This window comes from Haliaeetus albicilla, chromosome 3 (genome assembly GCF_947461875.1).
Source record: "Haliaeetus albicilla chromosome 3, bHalAlb1.1, whole genome shotgun sequence".
In the NCBI taxonomy this organism is placed as follows: domain Eukaryota; kingdom Metazoa; phylum Chordata; class Aves; order Accipitriformes; family Accipitridae; genus Haliaeetus; species Haliaeetus albicilla.
The window spans coordinates 32681621-32708144 of NC_091485.1; the positions used below are offsets into that span (position 1 = coordinate 32681621).

The following is a 26524-nucleotide window of genomic DNA, read 5'->3' on the forward strand; positions in this document are numbered from 1 at the left end:
TGCCTTTCCAGTTGTGCAAAATTGCTGGAGGCATTACCTCGGTGAACCATAGGACTTATAAAGCAGATTCTTCTTTGCCCTCACAAACAGATTTTTAATATTTTTTTTCTTTCATAGCAAAGAGCAGAAAAAATATATCAAGTATTAAAATTGACTACTGAAACACTAGGGCAATTGTTAGCATTGCCAGCAGATTTGCATTCAGCTGTTCTCTCCTTTTCCTGCTGCCCCATGTTGCCTACAAGGTCACATAAGTAGTACTAGAAATACATGATAAAATCCAACACTAAAACAAGTAGAGCAAAAAATTAGCATCTAACTTCCATTTCAAGCCAGAAGAGTCCTTACTGGGTAGGTTGGGAACCTACTCAAACTAAAACCACGCTGCACACCAAGTAGAAGATCCACAATGCCAGACCACTGGAGTGAAGCTTTGATGACTTGATGACAACCAGAAGAAAGCCAAGAAGGAATTCTCCAATTTCCAGGTTGAGCTTGAGATGTCCCATAAAGCATTGTAAGAGTATGAGACAATTTTACTTTTTCCTTTCCCCTTCATCTGTAAAGCCATGAAACCATGGACTGAATCTGTTCCTTCTGGGGTGGCATCTAGCCTCAGCATCCAAAAAGTTCTGAAATTTTAAGCCAAACATTAACCACAGCTGAGCGTCTGGCGATCTTGAGGGTCTAAATACTGATGAAAGAGGACACATTTACAGAATCTGAAAGAGGTTTCATCAAAGTGTGAAAGGGTAGCAGATGTCTGAAGGGATTTCCTTCAGGAAGGGAAAGGTGTAGTAGCCCACAAAACATTTATTGCACCCAGACCAGCCTTAGAAATCACTCAGTTGGTACCACTCATTCACCACACTTACATACAGGCTGCAAGGATGAGCAGGGGGCTCCTGCTGATCTGTCAAATCTATCACCACCACCCCTAATATGTCACTGTGGTCCTCAAAGCTCATGACACAACCTGGGACCTGCATGCTGTGGCAGAAGAGATTCCCCCTGAAAGAATACTCTTTCCCATTTTTCAGTGCTTATATCCTGGTTTCCCTTCCACCTTTTCCACTTGCACTGTCTGTGTTTTCTCTGTATTTCTTGCACTTTCTGTGTTTTCATTTTAGATTGATAAAATCAATTTTGCCTTAATGCTTGCAGATTTTTCTTTTAAAGGTGGGGTTTTATTTTCCTGAATGGAGGGACGGACCATGCTGGTAAAGTTCAGGAGTCAGTACATGGAGAATCCTGAAGGTTTCAGGGCTTGTTTCATTTTTCTTTGATACAGAAAGACAGGCAAGCAGACAGTACAGTTTAAGATAAAGGCACCGTGTTAAAAATGCCTGATCTATTAGATAGCATGCATACCAGAGATATGCCACATACTAATCCATTCAGTAGGCATGGAGAACCTATACATTGGAAATTCAAGAAAATAAATGGATAGCAATAACAGACTATTAAATACATTACAGACTTACAATATGAAGACCTCAAGACCTTTTTTTTTTTTTCACACTTATAAATCCAGACCTCCCAAAATGGGTCCTTGAAAGCATAAAACCCCCAAAATCATAAATACTTTAGTTCTATAAGCAGTATACAAAAGCTTCTTGGAGAATGTTTTTCTGGCAATTGTCATTAAGAGCTGTGTGTCACATATGCTAATAATACTGTCTTGCAGGTCTTCCTATAACTGTTCACCAGTGTTTGGGAAAACTCCTTCATTCATTTCACAAATGTTTCATGGAACATATAATGCAATTCTTTCAGTGCCCCAAAACTCTTTATATTCTTCTGTTACAAATTAAAAAGCACATCATCTAGAAATAAAAAAAGTCTAACAAAACCAACAAAGACAGTGCAGCTCCCTTCAAAGTTAAGGTTTTGTACACACAAATACAGATACACATTTTTGTGACTTGAATGGAAGTTGTACATAAGCAAATCAAATGAGAAACTCCCAAGTTTTCTGAGCAGATAGAACAGTATTTATGTTGTCAACAGATTCCTTGAAAAATGTTTTCAGACTTCTGATATATAGTCCCTTAAGTAAATTGCATAAGCGTAAGTAAACTACTGCATAACATTCACAAAGAGGTTTTACACAGAAAATGTTTACATAAAAAAGAAGTGCAAGTATTATTTTTAACTTCTCTGTGTATTATTTTTAAGCAGATTGTGCTACCGTAAAACTTTCAGTGTTGTGAGGAGAATGCCGTTAGTATCCTTAGAAACCTACCTGCAGTGTTGCACCTTAATTAGTTTGTATGTTAGAATAAAGTATAGTTAGTACCATGGACAAAAAAGAGGACATACTGGGTTTTAGGTAATTAGGCATTAGGCAGTGTGAGGTGATAAGGATAGCTCTAGTGCAATTGCATTAGAAGAGAAGAGAAACACTACTGTATAATGCAACATAATCTGTTGCCACGTGACTGCTACAGTTGAAATTGTCAAGCAAGCCATAGGATGAAAACTTGTCTCAAACCTACCCTAAGTGTGTCAACCACATTTTAATGAGTACCTAAATAGGAAAACCATTACCTACTCTCCATCATTTTATGGAAAGATAAAGGTGGCAATTCTCTCAGCCAAAAATTTGTTCAGATACCTTCATTATGATAATGGCAGGTGTAGGTTGTGTCTATGCTGGTGATGATCTTCAACAATATTGCTGTACTCACACAAACTAAAACATAAACTAGAAGTATTTAGTCACATAAACTAAAAGTATTATTTCTCCACCTAATGAAGGAGTTCATATGAAGCAGGAGTTCAAAATCTCTTTTCCAAGAAAGATCTGAAAAAACAATGAAAAATGGAAAACAGTTTGCAGGACAAGGAAAACATGAGTAAAAATTAAATTAAATTAGCTATATCTTATTAATATTTACATACACATTTGTGCATTAAGACTGTACAAATTCCTAGAAACTGTCACATGAATTAACAAACTCAATATTAAAGACAAAAAAGCTATTTAAAATGTCATAATGTTCATGAAAAAAATATTTGTATCTAATTCTTCATAAATGGTATGAAATTTTACAATAAGTATTTGAAAAATTAGTACAAACTTTTATCTTTTCACTTCCAATGATGGGACATCCACAACTTCTTGGGGCAACCTGTTCCAGTGTCTCACCACCCCATCATAAAAAATTTCTTCCTTATGTCCAATTTAAACCTACCCTCTTTTAGTTTAAAAAACATTGCCCCTTGTCCTGTCACTGTAGGCCTTGGTAAAAAGTCCCTCTCCAGCTTTCTTGTAGGCCCCCTTTATGTACTGGAAGGCTGCAATAAGGTCTTCCTGGAGCCTTCTCTTCTCCAGGCTGAACAACCCCAAGTCTCTCAGCTTTTCTTCACAGGAGAGGTGCTCCAGCCCTCTGATCATCTTCGTGGCCCTCCTCTGGACCCGCTCCAACAGGTCCATGTCTTTCTTGTACATGTTCACTTTATTATTTTGCCACTACTCATATCAAATTCAAGCACTCTTTTGGGTAAATCTTAACTCGAAGCCATATTCTATAGACTTCAGAGTTCAATGTCAGATAATTTATGCAGTCCATCTCTCACTTCTTCCAGAATAGCCCTGTACATGCAAAATTCAAAGGGGGTCTTGGACAAGTACTTGGAGGATAGATCTAATTACTATAATTAAATATCTTTTTTAATTTATTTATGACATTTTCATGTTTCCCAGAACACAAAGCTCAGGTAGTAGTTTCTGAGGACACCTGAGAAGTCCTGTCTTGTATTTTGATGCAGTGGGGTCTTCAGTAAATCTTCAGGCAATTTCTACTTTATACTTAACACTGTGCTCCTGGTATTTTAAGTTTTCTTTCTTAATCACTACTGAATTGACCGTGGACTATTTTTAATAGTGAATAATCACTAATTAACTGAACTGAAGCCAAGTTCTTCAATTCATGATTTTAACAGTTGTTCAGCTATTCCAATATTAAATAGGTTATTTAAGCAATGAAACAATATTTATATTTTTTCCCTCTTACATTTCAAGTTAACAGATTTTTTTTTCCAACATGCCTGACAAATTGCAATCAAAATTTCACAAATGTTGTAAAACACAAACTCACTCTCAATGCTCATGAACAAGTTTATAGAGGGTAATGACTCTCATTATGCTTATGGTTTCCAGACAAAAGCCGTACAACCCTGTGTAGCTTGTTTACTGTCATTTAATCTTTTTATAATAATTAACTATGCAAGTCAAAATTAGTGGTTAAAAACTGCCATCTATGCTAAATATATTTCAAGACAAACACATCATAGTTTGATAAAAACATTGCTTCTATGTCTGCACAGACCTATGATAAATATGAGTACACAAAGTACTAAACTGAGTTCTTCAGAACAAATCTGTACTGTGATGTGATTATAACAGCACTGGCATAAATCATAGCTGTTTCGGCTGTGTATGCCCTGCTTTCTCTCACTCATTTTCTGACTGATAGTTCATAGAGCCAACAGTAGTTTATCATTTAGAGCAGTTGGTATGTTGCTTTATAACAAACCATTGTGATTTCCTGAAAGGAGAATGAACAGTTTTTAAGACTACCTAGTTAAATCAGATTCTTTCAACATTTCGGAAAATAACTTCTTAATTCAGCTAAACAGTTTGTAAACTACCAAATGTAATTATGGACATAATAGAATTTCTCTCCCTGCACATTAAAAAGTAGTAACATGTATACTTGTGCTCTTGTTCTTCTGTAGCACTCTCTAGAGCCAAAGCTCCAGTGCAAGATCTCATCTTTTTTTTCTTATTAATGATGTATAGTTTGAAAGAGAACTGTGACATATAGGCCAAGCAGACATTGGCAAATGTTTGACTATGATTAATTTCTATCATGTAGTCCTTCATTTCTAGTAGTGATGTACCTGGAGTGAAAAGGCCACCTGCCTTCTGTGTTGGCATACATGGAAGTTTAAATCTGATCATCAGTGAGTGTACCCACAGCATCTCTTCCACTGGGGACTTCTTAAAAAAATGTCCACCAGCTTTAGTGCAACTTCATTTGCATTATTTGAAGTACAAGATATCAAATAACATCCTCTTACTGAACTTCCCTCTTTCTTCCTTGCTGGTATTCTACTAAAAGTGAATTTAATTAGTCTTTGTGAATACCACTTATTCTCCTTTCTCCTGGCTGCCTAATCAAGTTTTCCAGATTCTGTTTAGTTACTCCTTGCACTAGAAGGCATCTCAGTATACAGCATCTACTCCAGACATAATTTTTCTTTTGAGAGGTTTTAGATACTAAATGTTTGGGGTTTTTTTAAATTACGAAATTTCCAAAAAGGTGCAAAATGTTCTGTTGCAGGTATTAGATGTTATAAACCAAATTTTACTCTAGGCCACTTTTGCGGCATTGTGTATCAATGTCTCCTGGGAAAACATTTCTCCCAAGACCTGAACAATTACAGCACATCTGTTCAGGCCCTACATTTGTCTAACATTAGCTAGTATATATATGTCAATGTTTTAATGATCAAATATAACTCTTTTGTGGGTGATTTATGTTAGGTATGGACATACACAAATATTATGATAATCATTTACAAATAAGGTTTTGCAGCCAGTGTAGCCACCTTAAGAATTAAGGATGGAGACTGTTAGATTAAAAAGCATAACAAGATGTGTACAGAAGTTCATCTAACTACTGTTCTGAAAGTGATCCAATGTATAAAACTACTTACTCAAGTGGCATTCAATAACTTAATTTTAACGTGTTTCTAGCAAAGAAATTGTCTACTCTTCAAGGGTATGGGTGTATATACATAGACATAAGTATGTTACATATGTTTCTGTTTATAATGACATTCATTAAAGTTGTTTTCTGTAATGTGCATATTTGCATCATAGCTTGTATGAATAATGTATGTATTTGTTTGTGTGATATAGCTATGTATTTGTTTTGCAATATACCTACATGTGCAAAGTGCTATGTCTGTACTCCATCACATTTACTGCTCATTAAAGCAGCAGTCAAAAATATATATTTTTCAGAAGAGAAAAAAATCATCCCTTATAGGACTGAAAACAAATTAGTGCTGCTGAATTATATGGTGATGCTAGAACAAAGTAACGAAAGGCCACATAATGGCCCACGAGGTGCACATCAACAAAGTTCAGTGTACCTGTCATCTGTTCTCTTGCAGACACCTTGCGCCGTGCATCAAAAAAGGGAATATACTGCAAACAATAAATAGCATTGCACATATATTTAATTTGGTTTTCATACCAAAAGGCTACTAAATAACACAGAACAGAATTTCTCTTAATTTCTTTAGGAACAAACTCCATGTTTTCCAGGGATACATGCCTTAAGGTCTCTCTCTTCATGCAGCTAATACACATACGACATATTGAAACAGAACAGTATGTAAAACCCACCTTGATATCCAAATTTCAGTAATAGAGAAGGCAGAAGGAAACCAGACTCACTTCAAGGTGGAGATTTAATAATGTAACTCTTGTGAGCAAATATTTATTCTGTGCTTAGAAATTGAAATGCTGAACAAATAGCTACTATAACTGTAATATAAGCCATCAAGCATGGTTCATACAGTTTTATGTACTGTGGCTAGAAACAAACAAATGTTGGTAGCTCATCCATCAGTACTAAGCAAGTAAACTGTGGTCTTTTAACATTCTATGTAACTTCAGTAATGGACAAGAACAGTTATTTTATTAGGGCTGACTTTCTTGCTTTTTTCCTTTGTCTCATTTTTGTTCTTTATCCTCTGTGTCCTCCCCTGTCTTTCCCTTCACAGTTATAAAGCCACAGCAGTTGACAAAGGAAATTGCCTTGGACCATAATTCTTTTGTAGTAAGACACTCTCCAGAGATCGGTAACACAGTAGAACTGAGCATGAACAAGATCTTAATCCTACTCAGTTCCCTACTGCTGCTATCAGTATGGACAAAGTGTCACTTTGCAAGAATGCAATCTTTCTCAATTAGGTATGAGACAAACAGCCAAATTAATGTGTATCCCAGGTGCCTGAAGACCCAATTACTTTTATTCTTGAAAATAAGGACCTACAAGGCATCTTCTCTTGATTTAGTTTGACTTGTAGGAGTATTACTTATTTTAGTCAGATGACAAACAACATTAGCTTGAAAGGTGTCCACTGAAATTTAGCATAATTCTGTAATATATATTTTAAAAAATTGTCTTACAAAGATAAACAGAAGAAAGATTTAATCAGAGTGTCAAGAAAAACAGAGGCAGTGTTGGAAAAGTACAGCTACAGCTTTCTGAAGATGTGATGGAAAAGACAACAAGGGATTTGCTGAAACTAATATTTGAAAAGTGACCTCTGACATCCTTTCCTTTATAAAGATGCTTTCTTTATTTACTCCACCATTTACAGGTGATCTGAGATGTAGCTGTCTAATCATTATAAAACAATGATAAACTCTTTCAGGTTTTTTCCAAGCATCCTACTGAAGGCCAAAATTCTTTTGCTATTACATAATAAAATCTATATGATTCATGTCAATGGAAAGTATAGAGAAAACCTGTATTCGGTGATGTGCACTGGCAGGTGAAGTGATGCCGTTGCAGTATATGGTGCAAACACCATTTCACAAGTTCGTTAAGTGTAAATGGTCTTTTTGCAAGAACAGAATTGGTCCACAGTCCATAATCCAATATAGAAGAAGCAAGACTGTTTAATAATAAATTGAAGGTTGTTCATCACTAAAGCCATAGGACACAGATTAATTCTGTTCTGGTTGGAGACTCTCATGTTGGCAAAATACAGCTTTTCTTTCCTAGTGCCAATGCAAAATGCCCTGTATGTCCTTGCTAAATCATATAGCTATCACAGAGTTATGGACTAGTCAGACATTCATATTTCTGTGCATATTCCTTAGAGTATGGTAAGTAAAAATATAGATACACCTATTTATTCTATCTTTGTTTGGTAATCCAGTCTCTGTTTATGGTAAATCAAGCTCCTTGACCCAAAACAAACAAAAACCCCTAACCAACACTCCCGATCATACCCTAAACTAATTATGATGCATTCCCACTTTTCTGATACTATTATGTACATAGAAAGTGATTTTTTTTATGACATCTCATCAAAATTGTATGTAGTTTAGTCCAGGATTCTGAAATGATGGGAATGAGTAGCAAAATGACATCTGATATGATTGTGAAAATATTTTCTAAGATCCCTTGCTGAATATGTGTTCTAGATTTAGCACTAGTGCTAAGAATAGAAGCAATATGATTTTCTTCATTTGTGTGACTTTGGGGAGCATCAGCTAAGTATTACAGGTACTGAAGTCAGTAGCTTTTATTCCAGGTGCCATTTATGTACTGCATTTATGTCCCATTTATTAAATAAAAATATGCAGGCAGAGAGCATCCTTGGGTAATTATGGCAAAATAACACTAGCAGAAGATAATAGGCAATAATTTGGTTACAAAGACTCGAACAAATGAGTCCTAGATGATTACTTATAAATAAAGTATTTCTCATTAAAAAGTATTGGTGGAGAATCTTGGTCCCAGATATGTCAAAGGAAAAAAAAATCCTATTAATTTCAGTGAAGACAGGATTTCACTTTTTGATGATTTCTTATTACAATAATTTAATAACATCTCAAGAGAAGTCTTAAATCTAATTTGTCAGCTTGTCTGCACTGTTTATTTGTTTGCATTGCATTCTAGTATTCTTTGAAGTTAATTTTATTAAATGGTATAAAATGTAAAAAGCAGCCTAAGCAATCTACGGATAATAATTGGGAAAAGGATTTATATCTTATTGGTTGTTTTCAATGTTATGCATGATACATACAGTATTTGTTCAATGAGATTGTCTTCTTACAGTGCATTTCTCAAAACATAGATTAACTATGTCGGATTTTTCATGACCACACTGGATGCATTCAAATTGTGAAGTTGGTGATATTTTCAGTATGTGCTATTACCTTCGTCCCCAGTTTCTAAATTGGACTGCTTGCTGTTATTCACAAGTTCTGTCTCTTCTCATGGATTGAGAGTTCCCTTTTAAAGGCAATAAACAATGCATACTGAGTTCTCATCTTGGTCTTCCATCAAGGCATGATAAGATGTGTGCCTCAACTTGAGAAGTGTCTCAGGGTCCTCACAAGTAGCTGATGCCAGCATCTACCAAAGAATCTTTTTTAATTTAGTTGCAATTTGTGCTTTAAAAGGAATTGCAGCCTGGTCTACCTGTCAAATCTATTTTAGGGTAAATGAAAATTTACTGCTTCCTAAATATGCTATATATGGTCCTGCAAAATATTCTCAGTAATGCAGGTTACGCACAGTTATTGAGGATTATACAAGGAAAGCACTTGAAGAGAACAGGATGCTTTTATTAACTAAAAGAAGCCCTATCAGAATGTATTGTACAGCGTTGAGCTTAGTAACACTGCACCTTCAAACCAGTAAGTGCTTCTGCTTATATTTTATAATTCATAAAAACTGATTTAGGAATAATTCATATGACACATGTTTAGTTTTTTGGCAATTTGTGAAAAAGCCAGCATGTTTTACATAAATATATATATATTTGTACAAAATTATGTTAACTGTCTGAAGCAAGCATCCAACAGATGGTTCTGAGGAATGTTCAAAAACATGAAAAAATAATTCACTTGGCTTTGACAGTGGTATAGATCGGTATCCCCAAGGGTACCTATTCCTAACACAGGAGAATTAGCCATTAAAATTAGAATACAGAACAGTCACCACCACAAGCAGTGTGACACTGAAGTCAGCCCATATGAACATGAAAGATAACAACATGTGAAACTCTCTCTCTCATGTTTTTATGTCACTGCTGTAGCTACACATCTCTATGAAACTGGGTGCTTAGGTGAACAGGTCTTGCTTCTCCTTTCTATTTTGGCACTATGAGGTAGTCACTGGAAAAGGATAGGTCTGGCCCCTGTTCACTGCTTATGCATTTTGCAGTAACAAAAATGAAAAAAAAACAAAAAAACAAAAACCACCCAGAACATATGAAACCACAAGAGGAGGTAACCCAGGGATCCCAAAGATGCTGTATTTTAAGAGAGTGATCTGACTGCTGGTCACAGCATTCTGCATCATCTTGTATATCTGCTACACATGCAAAATGTGCAGTTCTGGCTACACAGGGCAGCCCTTCAGCTTCTTTGGTAGGAGAAAAGGAATTAAATGGGTCTTAGTGGGTATGTGCTTAAATAATTCATCCGATTTTAGCTGTCTAGAATTCCAACATCTAAAGCTAGTTGTTACACCTCTAATGTAGTGTGGTATACTCAGGTGTAGACACATCCAGAGTGTATCAGAGTGAACCAGTATTCAAAACAAGTTCAAACCCAGTTCAACCCAGTTGAACCCAGTTCAAACCAAGATGAAGGAACTGTTACTCAGAAATTCTCTAGAACAAAAGATGTAATCAGGATGACTAGCTTGAATGTTTGAAATACTTTGTATTCCTGACTTAATAACTTAAAACTCACAATATTTCCCCACACTTATTTTTGCAAAAAGAACCCTCCTTCATGTGGACATCTTTGGGAAAAAATGTGTGCCATTTGTTGAAGATCACTCTAAAGAAACAGATGGTTCTTTCATTTGGGAATCACTTCATGCATTGTGAATGGCATTTTTATTCATTACACTCTAGACAAAGAGTGTTTAATAGTCTTTGTGAAGTATGCTGTTGAACCATCAGTTCTAGGAACCTGTTTTGATATCCTGATGGAAGAAATGCAGTCTTCTTGGAATTAGTCTCAGGAAGGATTTCTTCCCCTCCATGCTGTAGACCTGATTTTGCAATGTACTTGAGTAAGAGCCATTGCTAAGCAGGGGTTTCCAAACCCAATGTTATATATAAACTGAAGTGTGTTCTTGAATCATGCCTGTGGTTTGGTGAGACTGTCATTCTCTTTCCTCTGAGTGGGAATGAAGTAAGTGACAAAACTGCATGGGAAATGCTGAAGTACTGTAGTTCTGTACATCCTTCGTCTTCAGCCAAACTTAATCTGATCGGGAATGAGGCCAGGTACCCTGGGATTTTGCCTGCCCATCTAAGGGTCCTTGTCACTACTGCATCTCTCTCCTGGCCTCCCCATACATCATCAGAGAAGAAAAAGATGATAGCTTATTTCTTTGATTGTTGTTCTCCTGAGATAAAGAGACTATCAATGTCCTTTACATTTCTCATCTAGGAAATGACATGCTTAAATAGATTGGCTGTTCCTGCAGAAAGGCAATGGTCTTGATCTTCTGACAAGATCTGATGAGTTACATAGGTCTGTGAAAAAAAGGCATTTACAATGTAGGTAGAAAGTATGGCCACCAGAATGGTATACTGGGTTGTTTTGGTTTGGTTTTTAACTGACTCTCTACAGGACATAAGTAAACATCATTGATCAAGCAAGGTGAAAGGAATTGCACACACTTAGAGATGAGAGAAACTATTCTATTTTATGTAGCACAGATTGGTGGGCTCAGGATGACAGCATTTGAAACAAATATGATATAATTTCACATAAATTGCCAAATTCCTCTAGTTTATCTGAAGCAGAATGTCCTTAACTCTGTTTATGGTAGGTGGGAGCTCACCTGTCACATACACACAGAGAATGAAAGTGGCACTAAGATTAGGGTTTTTTTATCTGGAGGGGACAAATAGAGAGAGAGAATTTGGGGGAAAATAATTCTGGCACTTGCTTTGTGTACTGTGCACAGTTAAGTTACTGTCCTTCAGGTTTTTTTTCCTCTACAAGTTACTATGACAAACACAGCTAACTTTATTTAGCTTGGTGCAGGTTAGAGATTTTTGCCAGTCATTAACATAAAGGGATCAACACATCCTGAAGCAAATGGACCTGCATAGATTTAGAACAGTTAAAAATTTGACCTCCCTCATATTCTGTTTAATTTCAAGTAGATACAGACAAAGGGCACAGGTGGAAGTGTCATGCTACGCCACTGAGAAGTCATTTACAAACCCTTAGACAAAAGAAAATGGAACAGTGCTTCTTGCCTTAAGTTTCTGTGTTGTCCAATGCATGTGACATTAACGTCTCCTCAAAATAACAGCACAATGTGAGTGAGGATGACCTTATAATTATGTGAAATACTACTGAAATCACAACAAAAAGATGTTAGTTAGTGCTTCAAAATATCTGGAGTGTGTGTGTGGGGGGTATCTTTAAATGAGGCCAAAAAGACAATAAAAAATATGTCTTTTCCACTTTTAGGCAAAGTCGTTTGAAATGTATGGGGGTTTTTTACATAAATTCACATTAGACATTAAAAAAAAAACCCAAACCAAACAGTTTTTCTAGCCAGCTGTAAATTTTATTAATGGCATGATTATTCTGTAGAGCAATCTGTCTTTTTTTCAACAAGACACAATGGCATTCATAATATAAGTACTTGAAAGGCCACTGATATGCTTAGAATTAATGATCTGCTCAAATTCCTGATTAAAGCTCTCATGAGTAAACTTAAGTTATCATTATAGGGTTTCCTTCTGTTATTTTATCGTTTAGAAATAGATATTTGTTTTTAATTCGATATGCCCTTTATGTTAATACAACTGGATTTTTTTAATGTGGAAGTAAAAAGAGAGGACTTCTATGACAGGTTGTCACTTCAGATGGAGTAGGGAATCCACAGATTACCAGTGGAAAAAACCTTTGGGTTTTGGCATGACAATGAATTTACTAACCCTCTCTTTTTTTTGTTTAATCAGGATTAAATATAGATAAAGGAATTTCAGAGTGAATTTCACAAATGTAGTCTGACTGATCAGAATCAGACACTCCCAAAATATATTACATCCATATGATCAAAGGGACATCAGACCACATAACACTAAATTGATTTAATTATGTACCATAGAGGGGTTAAAAATTCCCTTGGAAGGAGATCAGCTATTTCTAATACAATTTTCAATGATAACTACACTGACTTGCTTGTGTATGGTTTTTTAATGTTTCTTTTTTTTTCATCTAGGCCATACTTTGGAGGTACAAGTTTTCCCAGCTCAAAGGTTCTTCAGATGATGGGAAGAGCAAAATCAAATTTTTGTTCCAAAACCAAGATACTAAACAAATTGAAGCAAAGGTAAAAACAATGCATTGTTTTATAATGGCAATGTACATTAAAGCCAGTTATCAAAGCAGCTAAGGAAATGGAGGAATAAATTAAACTAAATTACTTAGGAATATTAGATTAATGCACAAAGTCAAAGAATGCAAAGAAAACCAAAGAATTTCCAAGAAAAGAAAACTGAATCAATTGCTTGGATTTTTGCAAGTTTGAAGTCTTTTGAAAGGTGTAATTACATTAAAAAATAATAAAAAGCAGGACTCGCTAAATCTGGTTTTAGGCACATTTGCCAACTGTCCTGTTGGCTGATATTTTGAAGGCCCTGTTTTTCACCCTATACTTGTATCATGAAGAAATGGTGCAAAATATAACCTTAAGTCAACCCAGGGACAAAACACAGCAAAGGTCTAAAAATCTGGTTTTATTTCCAGAGCAAAAAAGTGTGGATTAAACACATATTCCCTTACAAAACTGAAGCTTTGTGTCTGAGTCTAATTCACAATCAGAAAAGTTGTATTTTCAGTTGTTCTTTTGTTTCAAGAGTTAATTTATGAAAACAGTAACCCTGAGAGATTTATGCTTAGTTTGATTTATGTCTTCTGAGAATAGAGCATTTACTGTCCCAGTGTGTGTGAGGAGAAGTGATCTCCCAGGATCTTTGATAACTGGAACTGCCTTAGAGTCTGAATCAAAGGTCTTTTTGACTAGAATCCCAATTTTTGTGTAAACCTAAAGACTACTTTCTTGGCGATCTTTAAGCCTTGCTTTTGAAGCATTTGCTATACCATTTTTCCTGACTGTGTCCCAGAGAAAACTGCTGAATGAATGTGATAACAATATAGTTCCATAAGCAAAAAGGAAGCGGTTAAATAAATTGTTGCCTAAAAGGGCTAAATATGCACAGCATAATAAAGTATGTAAAGAAAAAAGGCATTGTCTTGGGGGCAGTTGTGAGTTTAAATGCAAATAGCTACATTAAGCAGCTGGTTTTCCTTCCTGCATGTCACTTTATGTTTGGTATTAATTATTTTCTACCTAACAGCTATTTACTTGATTTTGAATGCTGTACTCAATACAATAAAGGTATGTAAAAGCTCCCATTACATCAACAGTAATGAAATGTGGTGCACCGTGGCTTTCAATACCTTCATGTTCTGCTACATCTCGAAGATAAATATTTTCTTACTTCCAATTTCCTTTAGAAATTGTTTTAATAGTACAGAATTTCTATTCATCTCTAATAAGAAGTCATAACTTAACAACCTAATGTTGTGAGGATGATTCTCTCTTAAGCAAGTAATTGGAAACTTTTATCATGCTCCTAAGGACACCTGAAGGATGAAACTCGTCATTATTTTTCTAACGTCTGACTGCTATTGCTGTTATATTAACACATGATTTTAGGACTAAAGAAATTTCATGGGAATCCAAGAATGGGACAGTGTTTCTTTTTTTTTTAGTAAAAATATAATAAATTTTAAATATTAAATTAAATTTAAAAAATAAAAACAAAGTATGAAATACAGATTTTGAAGAAGAAAAATAGTTTTCATCAAAATGTTTTCATGTTTTAAATTAAATCTGTCATGCAAATCACTTTATAAGCCTTAGAGATATCCTAATAGGTGTTTTTATCATACCTACTGTTATTCCCACTCAAACTGAATAAAGCTTTATTTCTAGGAAATTTCATCTTTCTACCTTTTATCAATGTAGAAATTCTACCTTCTATCTTATGAAGGCAGAATATTATACAAAGTTGCTAGCATACTTATAAATATGCTGCCATGTTCCCTGGTTTCTTCTCTTTATTATAAATAAAAATTTTCACATCGATCAATCTGGAAATAAAAATCTGTTATTTTTAATTAATTTCCTTGGTGATCAAAGCATACCAATTATATCATGATCAAAAAATGTCAGATTATATTGTCTTTGGAAGGTGTGACGGCATTTATAGTGAGCACTTCTATCCATTCCAATTTGTTTACATATGAAGTATGTTGTTTAGTTTAAGAAACATAGATAAATGTGGCTATAAAATGAATGTGAAGATTCTTGGGTCATATTTTTTCAACTTTGGTTAGTTTAAAATTCTATGGATAGGTCCCTTCCATATCCTTTAAGCCTTTTATGGATTTAAACCACTATTCAGTGTGAGAAGAGGTAGAATAATCTAGGTTCTATTTTTTGGACTTTACTAACATTACAGAGTTAGAGGTATAGCCATTTGGGGAACTCTTGAGTAATTAGGAAATGTTAATCAGATTTTCAGAAATGCTTGTAATGCCAGGTTTCATGCATACTGTATGCAGGCTTCATTTGGAATCAGATGATGGGAATTTTGTAAAACATCTGTTAAAGGTTGTGATGAATATTCATGGCCACAGCTATCATCACTTGTTACATGCAGCTCTGTGCTTCAGATGGCCTGGACACCCACTGTTGTAAGGGGAAATACAGTGTAACATTTTCTTTACGTAAAGATAATTTTTTGTCAGTTATATTACACAGGGAATAATCAGAATATAGTGAAATGAGAGCTCACAGCTGAGAACAACCCCAAAAATCTGACAAACCCATTGCCCTGACATGTTAGGGCTCTTCACTTCTGCATTCTCAAGCAGTAATGTGGAAGCAGGACATGGCAGGTAACTTTGATACAGCTTAAGACAGTCACTAGAACTAAGAGTGCTTTTTCCCCTCCATCACATACACTAACACACTCTATGCAGAACCTGCTGTGGCGTATGCATACCTGATCTGAGACTCCTGCTTTTCTTGCCTCTAACGTCTGTTTTCCTCCATCTCTAAGTTTCAGCTGCAGCACTGACAGAATGTGTTAACGTATTTAATGCATTATAATTCAGTTACTCCCTGCAAATGTGAGGTGGTCTGGCCATAGGGGTTTTTTTGTTGTTGTTGATTTTTTTTTTTTAAATAATATTGCTTTCATCATGGTCTACAGCCAGCTGAATATGAGCTGGCAGTGTGCCCAGGTGGCCAAGAAGGCCAACGGTATCCTGGCCTGTATCAGAAACAGCGTGGCCAGCAGGACTTGGGAAGTGGTTGTCCCCCTGTACTTGGCACTGGTGAGGCTGCACCTCGAGTACTGTGTTCAGTTTTGGGCCCCTCACTACAGGAAAGACATTGAGGTGCTGGAGCGTGTCCAGAGAAGGGCAACCAAGTTGGTGAAGGGTCTAGAGCACAAGTCTTATGAGGAGCAGCTGAAGGAACTGGGGCTGTTTGACCTGGAGAAAAGGAGGCTGAGGGGAGACGTTATAGCTCTCTACAACTACCTGAGAGGAGGTTGGAGCGAGGTGGGTGTCGGTCTCTTCTCCCAAATAACTAGTGGTAGGATGAGAGGAAATGGCCTCAAGTTGTGCCAGGGGAGGCTTAGATCAGATGTTAGGAAAAATTTCTTCACCAAATGGTTGTCAAGCATTGGAACATGCTGCCCAGGGAAGTGGTTAAGTCACCATCCCTGGAGGTATTTAGAAGCCGTATAGACATGGTGCTTAGGGACATGGTTTAGTGGTGGACGTGGCAGTGTTAGGTTAACACTTGGACGGGATGATCTTAAAGATCTTTTCCAGCCCAAATAATTCTATGATTCTATATAATTCCTTCCTGTAAAAATGAGTTATCAAAATCCAAATGCTTCCTGCCTTCCTTCGTTTACAATGCTGCAAATTTTGTGTATCTCATGCTATCACACGTGTGTGAGTATGGCATGTTGTATCTGTGCGATAATATTCTTTTGCTTTAGAACACTTATTCATTACCTAGAGAATTAAGACTGTCAGAGTGCTTAGCTGTTGAATTTTGATCCAAAGTTTAAATAAATTTGTTATTATTCTAGAAACACATTCAGACTTGTAGATGGACATTGCTTGGAAAAAAAAAAATTATGCAGCAGCATTTTAAATTTTAGCCATACTGTCTTCATAATCGTCCAGCATCCCCTCTGTATTCTGGTGGAATATACAGAGATATCACTGTTAATGTTAGAAGAATCTAGGAAAAATACTTTTTGAGAAAAAATGCAGAACCACATCCATTCATCAGTCAGCTTTTTTTTTTTTGAGAAACTCACTTGTCACCAGAGTTATATTCCTAAGTGATAGAAAGTCCTTCACTGACACTGAATAACTAATATTTTTATAATGATGTCAAAACTTTTTACAGTGTGCTTCATGCCTGACTTAAAATTCAAAATGGCAAGCTTTAAGACACAGAACATGTGCTATGGATTTAGTTACAGTTTAACCAGGTATAGTTCTTTTCAGCTTGAAAATAATTTAAGATATTTAAACACTTGCATTATTCTCACAGATATTCTCTCTTTTTTCTGTACAGACTTTGTAGTGATGCTTTTTTTTGACTCCTTTGTAAGTAATATCATGTTACTATAAAGATAGATAATGTAGTATAAAAGAAGTGTTTCCTTATAGGTTTAAGCAATTCCAGTCTGAAAAATCTGAACAGTAATTACCATAGGTCACACCAGTGGGTCCATGGCAGGGTGCCTGGATGCAAACACCTAACTCTGAAGGTTTCTAAGGCAAGGTCTAAGCGGTTTCTCAGAAGAAAACCACTTAGGGGCAACATTAATCACTGATACCCCTTAGACATTCCAATCTGTAGGTTATTTCCCAGCTGTCACTCAGCAGGAGATATTGCACAAGTTTGCACAGTCAGACAGAATTTTTCTGACGGAGGGCTAGAAAATAGAGCCGTCAGCTTGGCAGAACATGGAGCCTATGTGTCCCTTTCCTTTGTTCTTCCTGAGCTGTTGGGGTTGGGTTGAAAAAAACAAGCAAAGGGCAAAGCTTTCTCCTTATCTGTAACACACAAAGGGATTCACTTAGGCACTTTCCTATCTAGTTACCTATTTGTTTAGCTATAATTTAATGACCCATTAGTGTCTCTTCAGTATCACAGCACCTTCCAGTGGCTAACAGTCTCAGGACTGTGATAAACACAGAGTGCTGTGCTCTTCAGTTGTACCTGGCTAAGTATTGGGCCATCAAAATAGAAACTGCTTTATATTTTTCTGAGAAAAATGAAGAGTATCTTAAATCTATGAGAGATCCTGTTTCACTATGTATATATATGCTCCCAAACATAGAAGTATGTAATGGATATAAAAATCAGCATCAATGCTGTATTTCCATTTGAATTTTGTAAGTGAAAGCACCAATCAGTAATTTCTGAGAACTGAGAGTTTCTGTGCCTTGTAAAACATAAATATAAGTCAAAAGCTACCCTTTGGTCTGTGCCTTCACCTTTCTGAATTTGCAGGGCTTTTTCACAGCTCAACAGTTTCGTCAGAAAAACTCAGGTGAGGTCACACAGTTGTGCTGCATCATGTGAGCTTTTGTTCACAGACTAGCTGAATCCCTAAGCTGAGTGTTACAAAATGGAAGTGAATACAAAAATCAGCACATCAGTATGAAGATCGAGTCAATTGTCTTTGCCTATTTGAATATGGTGAACAGAAGAGGGCGGAAATATGGTCTCAGCAAAGGAAGAAGTGTAACTTCAAGGATTTAGCATGAATAATTATTAATTAATACTACTTTAATAGTAATTAATGCCAATTAATTTGTACTTGAAATTATCTTGTATAGAAATCTAATCTAAAGTAAGACGAATAGCCTGAGTTACTGCTATTGTAATGTGAACAAAATGCTCACTTTCAAAGTGTTGCAAGGTGTCTTGATGGATGCCTGCACCATTTTCCAGACTGACATTTCTGCTCATTTGAAGTATATTCTCCAAAATATAATTTTAAATTAATCCTTGTTCTTAGCCTTGAGGATTTTTCTGTGAGCATTACAGCACTCTTCAAATTTTGAATATCATCTTTAAATGGGTTTTTAATATACGTCCTTAGGATTTTTACAGAGTGATTGCTCATTTGCAGTCACTGCATTCTGAGTTCAGATTTCTGACCTGTGTAGGTTTGTGTGATTCAATTTTTAGTTTCCCCATGTCTTGAACATGGATTATCTGTTTAATATCTATTTTAGATCAGATTCTATGCTAATATAGAGATACCATGTAACACCACATTTGATGAAAGAATAAATCTCTTCTCATATCAGCACTTTATATTTGGATGAAAGAAAGGATTTTTTCCTAACCATATCATGAATACCTACAAACTTATCATTGCTTGATTTTGTAGATGTATTGTTTGTGTAGTTGTATCTTTAATATAATGCAGTAAGACTTGTGGGTTTTTTTTCATCTGGGGGCACTCTCTTTCTGTTTTCTCTTTCCAGCTCTGTCCTTTCAATCCAGACTTTCTTTGTGAAAGGTTACTAGAATTCCCATACACTTCTGGCCGTGCTCAATGAATGCATCTTTCTCATATACCTTTCTGCCCACTTACATTGTCCTCAGCAGAAACTGTGAATGTTCAGATTAAAAATCTGGGAATGTCTGGTATAATGACAGCAATGTAGGGTGAGAGTAGTTTGATCAAGAGAGACCTTAGAAAGACAATTTGAAGACCAGAAGGTACACTGATATTCCTAGGAGAGTAGGGTCTTAGGTGAGGTGTACAGACAACAGTCTGGAAATTGGAATAATAGTAGATCGTGTACTTGTTCATGGACAAGTAGATGTGGCTTAAGTTGGGATTTCTTCGCTTTTGGGGGATTCAGAGCATTTGCTTTTCCCTACTGCCAGCAACTTTAATGGCTTCACTGAATACTTCAGGGTTCTTAGGGTTTGTCTGTTTGTTTATTTGAAACTTAATCCGAAGCTGGGTGTGCAATACACAATACCCTGCCTAGATGAAAGTGTATTCAGACAAGAGGATGACTGATGACAAGGTACATACAAAAACAGCCAGGGTGGCCAGGGGTGCACAAAAGCTTGTGGATTCCCCTCCATCTGCTGGCAGTAGTGCAAACCCATGGGCAGCTAAAAGTGCAAGTTCTCAGCAGAAGTGAGGAAATGTTTTGTCTGTCGGCAGCTCTACATGAAGTCTTACCTGTTCATTAAGCTTTCTTGTGATTAGGCTAATCTGCCAGAAAAGTGTTGTTCTTGATCGATCCCATACCCATCAGTCAGGCTGCTGTGAACTGAGCTGCAGCCATTAATCAGGCCTGTATGTACTCACCACATACCAGTCAGCCTACTGTGCTTCACACTGCTTTAATTTCCAGTTAAATATGCATGTCTACATTGAAATAGGAATAATGTTTCATGGCAAATAATAATCTAGCATTTGCTAACTTCTTAGTGCTCATCTTTGCAGTGGAGTAATTTTCGCGTTGAGTCATTACTACCAATAATAGTAATCCAGTGGGACCTTCAGAGGCTGTTCTGTTGCTTCACCATTATCCTTGAAGGTCCATTGAGCAATGGATCTTCCCAATGTGTTACTGTTGCAGAAATACCTGTGATAACTGTTGGTAATAATTGTACTAATGCACTGTGAAAATTCACTGTCCAGCAGCTGTAATTATGGTAGTAAGAACTTGCAGCTAGTAGGGTTACCTAATTGACTCGAACAGTTCTCAAACTGTAACATTTGTTTTAATAGGCTTATCCTGTTGAGACATAAGGGGAAATGGAGTCTTTCTGCAGATAACACACAGAATTGAAATTATAATTATTGCACTGTTCCACTAAATATTTATTCTCTCATCTTAAGTTTTAGGTTTATTTTTGTAGTACCAGAAGGATAAATAATGTTATATTAATAAAAAGGAGTTAACTGAAAAGTAACTTAATTTGAATGACTGATAGTTCTTATTCTGAAATAGCTTCCATAATTCCTTGTTTCCTCATCTTTGAATTTCCATTGTTTTCCTATCTGTGATAAATTTTCTTATTTTGAAATTTGAGGAAGGAAAAATACTTTTGGCATAGTGATAAAATTGCCCTTCTCCCAAGGTTGCTAATAAGTTTAAAACATGGAGTCTGTTCCTTCTTTTTTTGGTCCAATAACAGTAACCCTCTCAATGAAAACAGATCCAGAATATCACTGTGTGATAATAGCACTTTTTGAAAATGCCTTTTTTTTTATTTTCTGTTAAAGAATCAGCATAGGTAAGATAATAGCTACCAGTGTGAGGTGATGTGATGAACAAATGTAACATATGTGGAACTCAGCATTATTGATCTTTGTGGGTACATTGCATATACAGTAGTAGTCCAGAGATGTGTAGACTGTTACAGTCCAGTCATTCAATTTCTATCTAAATTAACCTGCAAAAGTGCCAGATTTGTATTAACCTGAGGGAAAAAATAAATCATATAGTGTCACTTTCCTTCCACTTTAGCTGGTAGGATCTCATATTTCTATGGAGGCACTTAACTAAGAAATTTGTCTGTCTTAGCCTCTAAACAATTATTTACTGAATGGGGATAGCTCAATGTCTAAGTCCCTATAACGGAGAATTGTCAGGCACATTAGCAGAATTACATCAAACTATTAAAATTATTGCTATTTGAATAGCGTTTCATTCCTGGGTATATGTTTGTTAGGTGTTCTTTTGTTTCATGTTTAATCTTTTTGTTTTCACTTCCAGGAGCTGGAGTTTTCCAACCTGTTTGCAGTCCTTCACTGTATCCACTCATTCTTTGCAGCCAAAGTGGCTTGTTTGGACCCTTTGTATGTAGGCAGTCAAGCCACAGCTTCTGCTGCTCCCACAACTTCTGGTACTGGCAAATTAAAGTATACCACTTGACATCTCACATTACAGCACTGCCACTTAACAACAAGACGTAACAATGTATAAATATTCGTAAGATGTAGACCTTTGGTGAACCACGTACGTGGAAACCAATCCTGGAGGCAAGACATCTTGCAGCATCAGCAGATAAATGGTCACGTGGGATCATAAATTCATCTCTGTTCTGCAAGACATCAGTAAATAATCCTAGTTGAAACCCCAGAATAGGATGGATATGCTTTTAGTATGATCTATTTGTACTTAAATAGTGCTTTAAGCAACACTGGAAGCAAAGGAATAAATGATGAAATGAAGCACTTCAGTATTTAATAAAATTTTCAAATTGCTGTAATAATACACAAATAGAATTGTCATTTTCCTGTTTTCAGATGTTTTTTATGACATATACTAAAATCTGAGTATGAACTTAGTACCCTATCATTATGTTATAAATGACATAAGAGCAAGCAACAAGCATATGGTAAGTACATGGTGACAAGGAGATAAGCATGAAATGGCATTTGTGTAAGTATCTCCTCAAATAAGGAAGCACTTTAAGCATTGTTGTAGGATCCATACATGTGTCCATACAGGGAGTCATGCTGCCTCTTCTATTTTGTTCTTTTAGTCTAACAATAGCAACAACAGAGATATAGCCATATTAGACTGATACATTATAAAAAAAACAAAAACAAAAACAAACAAACAAAAAAACCCCAACAAACCAAGCCACAAAAAGCAAAACACCTTTCCATGAGGAAGTCCCTCTTCTTCAAGTAAAAATAATGTGATATGAAATGAATTTTATTACAAATTAAGTGCAAGTGTGTAAAATGTCATATCTGCTATTTACTTCCTTTTTTTTGGCAAGAATTAAATTCTGTAAATCTAATAGTCTTTGTTCACAAGACTTAGCTGTTGAATTTGTTTCGGAGACAATCTGCCTAATACATTGTTTCCTTGTATAACCTTGATTTCACTTCATAAGTAGAACCTCTGTTCCACTCAGGCTCTCAGCAAAATAGACATTCTACATTATGCTTGAAAAATGAGTCTACCCTTTGAATTCTTAATAATTTCTTTTTTTAATATATTGTTAGTAAAAGGCAGGAATAAATTAAATAACCTGTAAAGAATAAATGACAGAATGCATAATGTCTTTGTATGTTAAGAATATTACATCACTCTGGACCACATACTGGTTCCAAAGTACCATTTAATGATGAAATCTGAAAGAGCTGTAAATTTTAAATTAATTACTTTATTTAAATATCATTTTACAAAATAATTTAGTTTTGTGCTATTACATACATCAGTGAATGTGGGAAATGGTGGGAGCATCTGTGGGATATAGCTGAAACAACAGAAAAGGTGAGGGATTTTTTTTTGCCAGATGTGATAAGAGAACCTAAAAAAACTGCAGAAAGAACAAGTAGTGCAGCTACAGTGTGTGCATAATGTTTTAAATAGTACTTTGTGGGGTTTCTGTTTATTATATTGAAATCAAAACTTCCTTTTTTCTTTTTTTTCCACTGAGACTTGTTATAAAAACACATAGCACATAAGGGTTGTGGACACCATCTGCCTTGTTTAGCAGAAAGACAAATTCTGTCACATCCCCTTCTACATATTAAGATAATTAAAACTTCAAAAGTGAAGCCAGAGGAAAGCTTTTTCAAAATGGGAACAATTCAAAATGCAAGGCAGGGACAAAAGATGAATGAACTGTAGGGGCAAATAATGTCCCTGTTTTTTTGCTTTGCATTAGAAGTATTTGGATTTATGTGTGTGAGAGTATCCCTGCCTTGAAGTATAGCTTATCTCACTTGATACTGGTTCCAAATAATCTGAAAATATATTTTCTAGGGACTCTTTTATCACTTTCAAATGACTTTCAGTACATTCTTACTTCTTATTAGTACACCTCCAAGGGTTACATGTTTATTTTCCATGCTAAATACAATGGAATGATGTTCTAATCCAGCTATTAAATGCTTTAAGTGTCATCAAAATCCAACATTTTCATAGTCATCATTGAGTGTTTGTTTATATGAATTATCCCTGAATAAGGGGGTCACATCCTGGTCTCTGAACGACACACAAAACTACCGTGGCTGTCCGTGGGATCTTGAGTTTGTTCCTGGGGGAGTACAAACCCCAGATATTTTGAATCCAAAGCTATAACAGTCTAAGGGGTTCAACGACGGTAACTCAGGCACTGTCCTTGTCAGGAAAGCATATACTGGAAACAAATTTTGACAAAGCACTGACAATGCTGAAAACAGAAGCTCGATATCTGTTAATGACAGTTCTCCTCTGTGCTCCTGAATCATCTCCTTCCTTTTAGTGCATTGCGGTGGCATTCAGCTATCACAGTGCTGGCATGTGCTAACACCTCAGTAAATGCTCTGCTGGTAATAGCAGAATCTAAAACTAATCAGCTGCCAGTTGAATGTTTTTCCTGCAACCGTTCATGTTATGTGCACAGTTGTACCACTGAAACTGAGAGTTGTTTAAGGAACATTGTCTAATGTTCTTAAATGAACATAACATTTACCCAAACCAGCAGAAAGTATGTCATTGCAAACTGCTGTAGATTAAGGGATTCCATGATATGAAAGCCCCCCGCCCCGAAAAATTGCTGCTTGTGCAGCACTGAGCTAATGACATGAACTTTTGGGACTCCACCAGTATCCTAAAGATCTCTGTCAAGTATTCAGTTTGTAGAACTGCTGTATTCATCAATGAGACTTTGGTAACTGGGCATTGAATGCACAACATTTAAGAGACAAACATTAGCCTGTAAACTGATTTTTTTTGTTTTTCTAAACTCCTATATTTCAAAGACCTGAACTGGTGGGGTTTAATCAATACTTTTATTTTCAAGAAGATAAAAGCCATGTTGTGAGAATATAAAATGTTGTAGCCTTGACTGCAGGTCAGTGTTGGTTTGTAAATGTAGCAGGGTTTGTGCACTGACCTCACAGAATATTCAGAGGTGACTGCATCCAGGCTTGCTCTTTCAGAGCAAGCTGGTTGGAAATTCAGTCTTGAACCAAACAGGGAATTTTTAAACTCTGTGCTATAGCTAATCCTGAAATAGCAAAATATAATTTACAAACATATTAAATGGCTATATTTTTCATTTAAATACTTGCAGGAGATTCCCATTTAAAGCATAGTGAACTTCATACACGTATGTCAAAAAACAGGCTTTATGTTGCAGCCTCTCATTTGACATGTAACATATAATGAATGCAGGCATTTTCTAAGTCAACACAGCCCAGTGACAATGAAAAAACACAATTATAATGAATATCAGCTTTTGCTAAAAATCTGTATGCAAATGAAAGCAAATTTTTTTTAACAAAAAAGAGCAAACCAACCAATGCATAACATAAAATATAATTTGTTCTCTTTATGCCATGATATTTCTAAATAAGTTTAAAAAAAAAATCCTTTTTAATACTGTGCCTATTGAGGTGATGTTATATAGTATACCAAAAATATGTACTCTTTAATTATAACTAATTATATTTGGTTTGATTTGATTTGCTTTCTGATGAAAATTTTAGATGATCTGACCTTCACAGAACTAACCATATGCTAGGTTATAGTGTTAGCGTAATTTTATTATGAAAGTGTTACTGATTTGAATACATGTTATTCTGGATTTCATCAGTGAATAAATTTCATTTCCTACATCTGTTTAAAAATACAGTTCTAGACTTTCAGAAGAGCTTTCCATTCCAGTAGCATGAAGGCACCTTTGAAATAAAAATCAGCATATTTTTAAATGACGTCCATTTTATTTTGTTAATCAAGGGCAGAAAGAAGTTTGTGGAGACAAAATAGTTGTAAGGGATTATTTTTCAAAACCAGTAATTTGAAGTTTTGTCTATTCAAACTAGAATTCATAAGAATGCAAACCAATAATACACAGTATCAATATGCTTTGAGATGAGAATCACGAAAAATATTATTTTCCATATTAGCCCTGGATTCCACAAAAATATATTTATTTACTTTGTGCACTTAGACTTTATCAGAACACCTCAAAGTGGACAGTTAAACACAAGTAGGTAGTTGTCAATACTGCAATCTATTACTTTAAATGTGATTTGGTTTATTCAATGCCTTAAGATGTTTTTTACATCAAAAAAAATTTTAAAAAGGCTGAAGATCCTGTGAATGTACAGTTGCTGCCCTTAGAAATTCAGCAGCTTTGCTACATATTGTCTAAGTATCCTCGAGTATTCCTCTATGCCAAAAAGAAAGCCAGTTTTTGTTCTGGTATGGCAATTCCAATGAACCTTTTGGAAAATGTAATTTTATTAATATTAAACACTGATCCTTGTATTGCACCTTCTATTTCCTTACAGGGCCTGGTCTCTGAAAAAGTGTAGTGTCTGAAAAAAAGTTTAAGCTGATTTTAAAATATTCGACCTCTGGCAATTATGAGTCTGTACTTTGGACTCACACCTCTGACCAGTTCTGCATGATGGGAAACATGAGAGACTCACTCAAACTCCTGAAATTTAAGTACCTGTCTTAGATGCCTAAGGTAGGACTTGAGGCTTTCAAAAGGGAAATACAAGACGAGCTTAGGGTCTCTGGAGGGGCATGCCTCTGTGTGCATGTCTCTCTCTCTAAGGAGCTAGAGGTGCTTCTGCGTTAGTGTTTTCATTTTATCAGGAATGT

The 26524-nt window shown here is 35.7% G+C and overlaps 1 protein-coding gene across 5 annotated transcripts in view; it reads left to right on the plus strand.

The window, feature by feature from the left end:
* Positions 1 to 26187, plus strand: part of SNTG1 (syntrophin gamma 1) — a 352474-nt gene extending 326287 nt beyond the window's left edge. For all 5 annotated transcript variants that reach the window (XM_069779317.1, XM_069779319.1, XM_069779318.1 and 2 more), the window contains 2 exons: positions 13032 to 13142; positions 21680 to 26187. In XM_069779317.1, the coding sequence (XP_069635418.1) occupies positions 13032 to 13142; positions 21680 to 21838 (270 nt within the window). In that variant the 3' untranslated portion in view covers positions 21839 to 26187. The remainder of the gene's footprint in view (positions 1 to 13031; positions 13143 to 21679) is intronic.
* Positions 26188 to 26524: the final 337 nt, after the last annotated feature.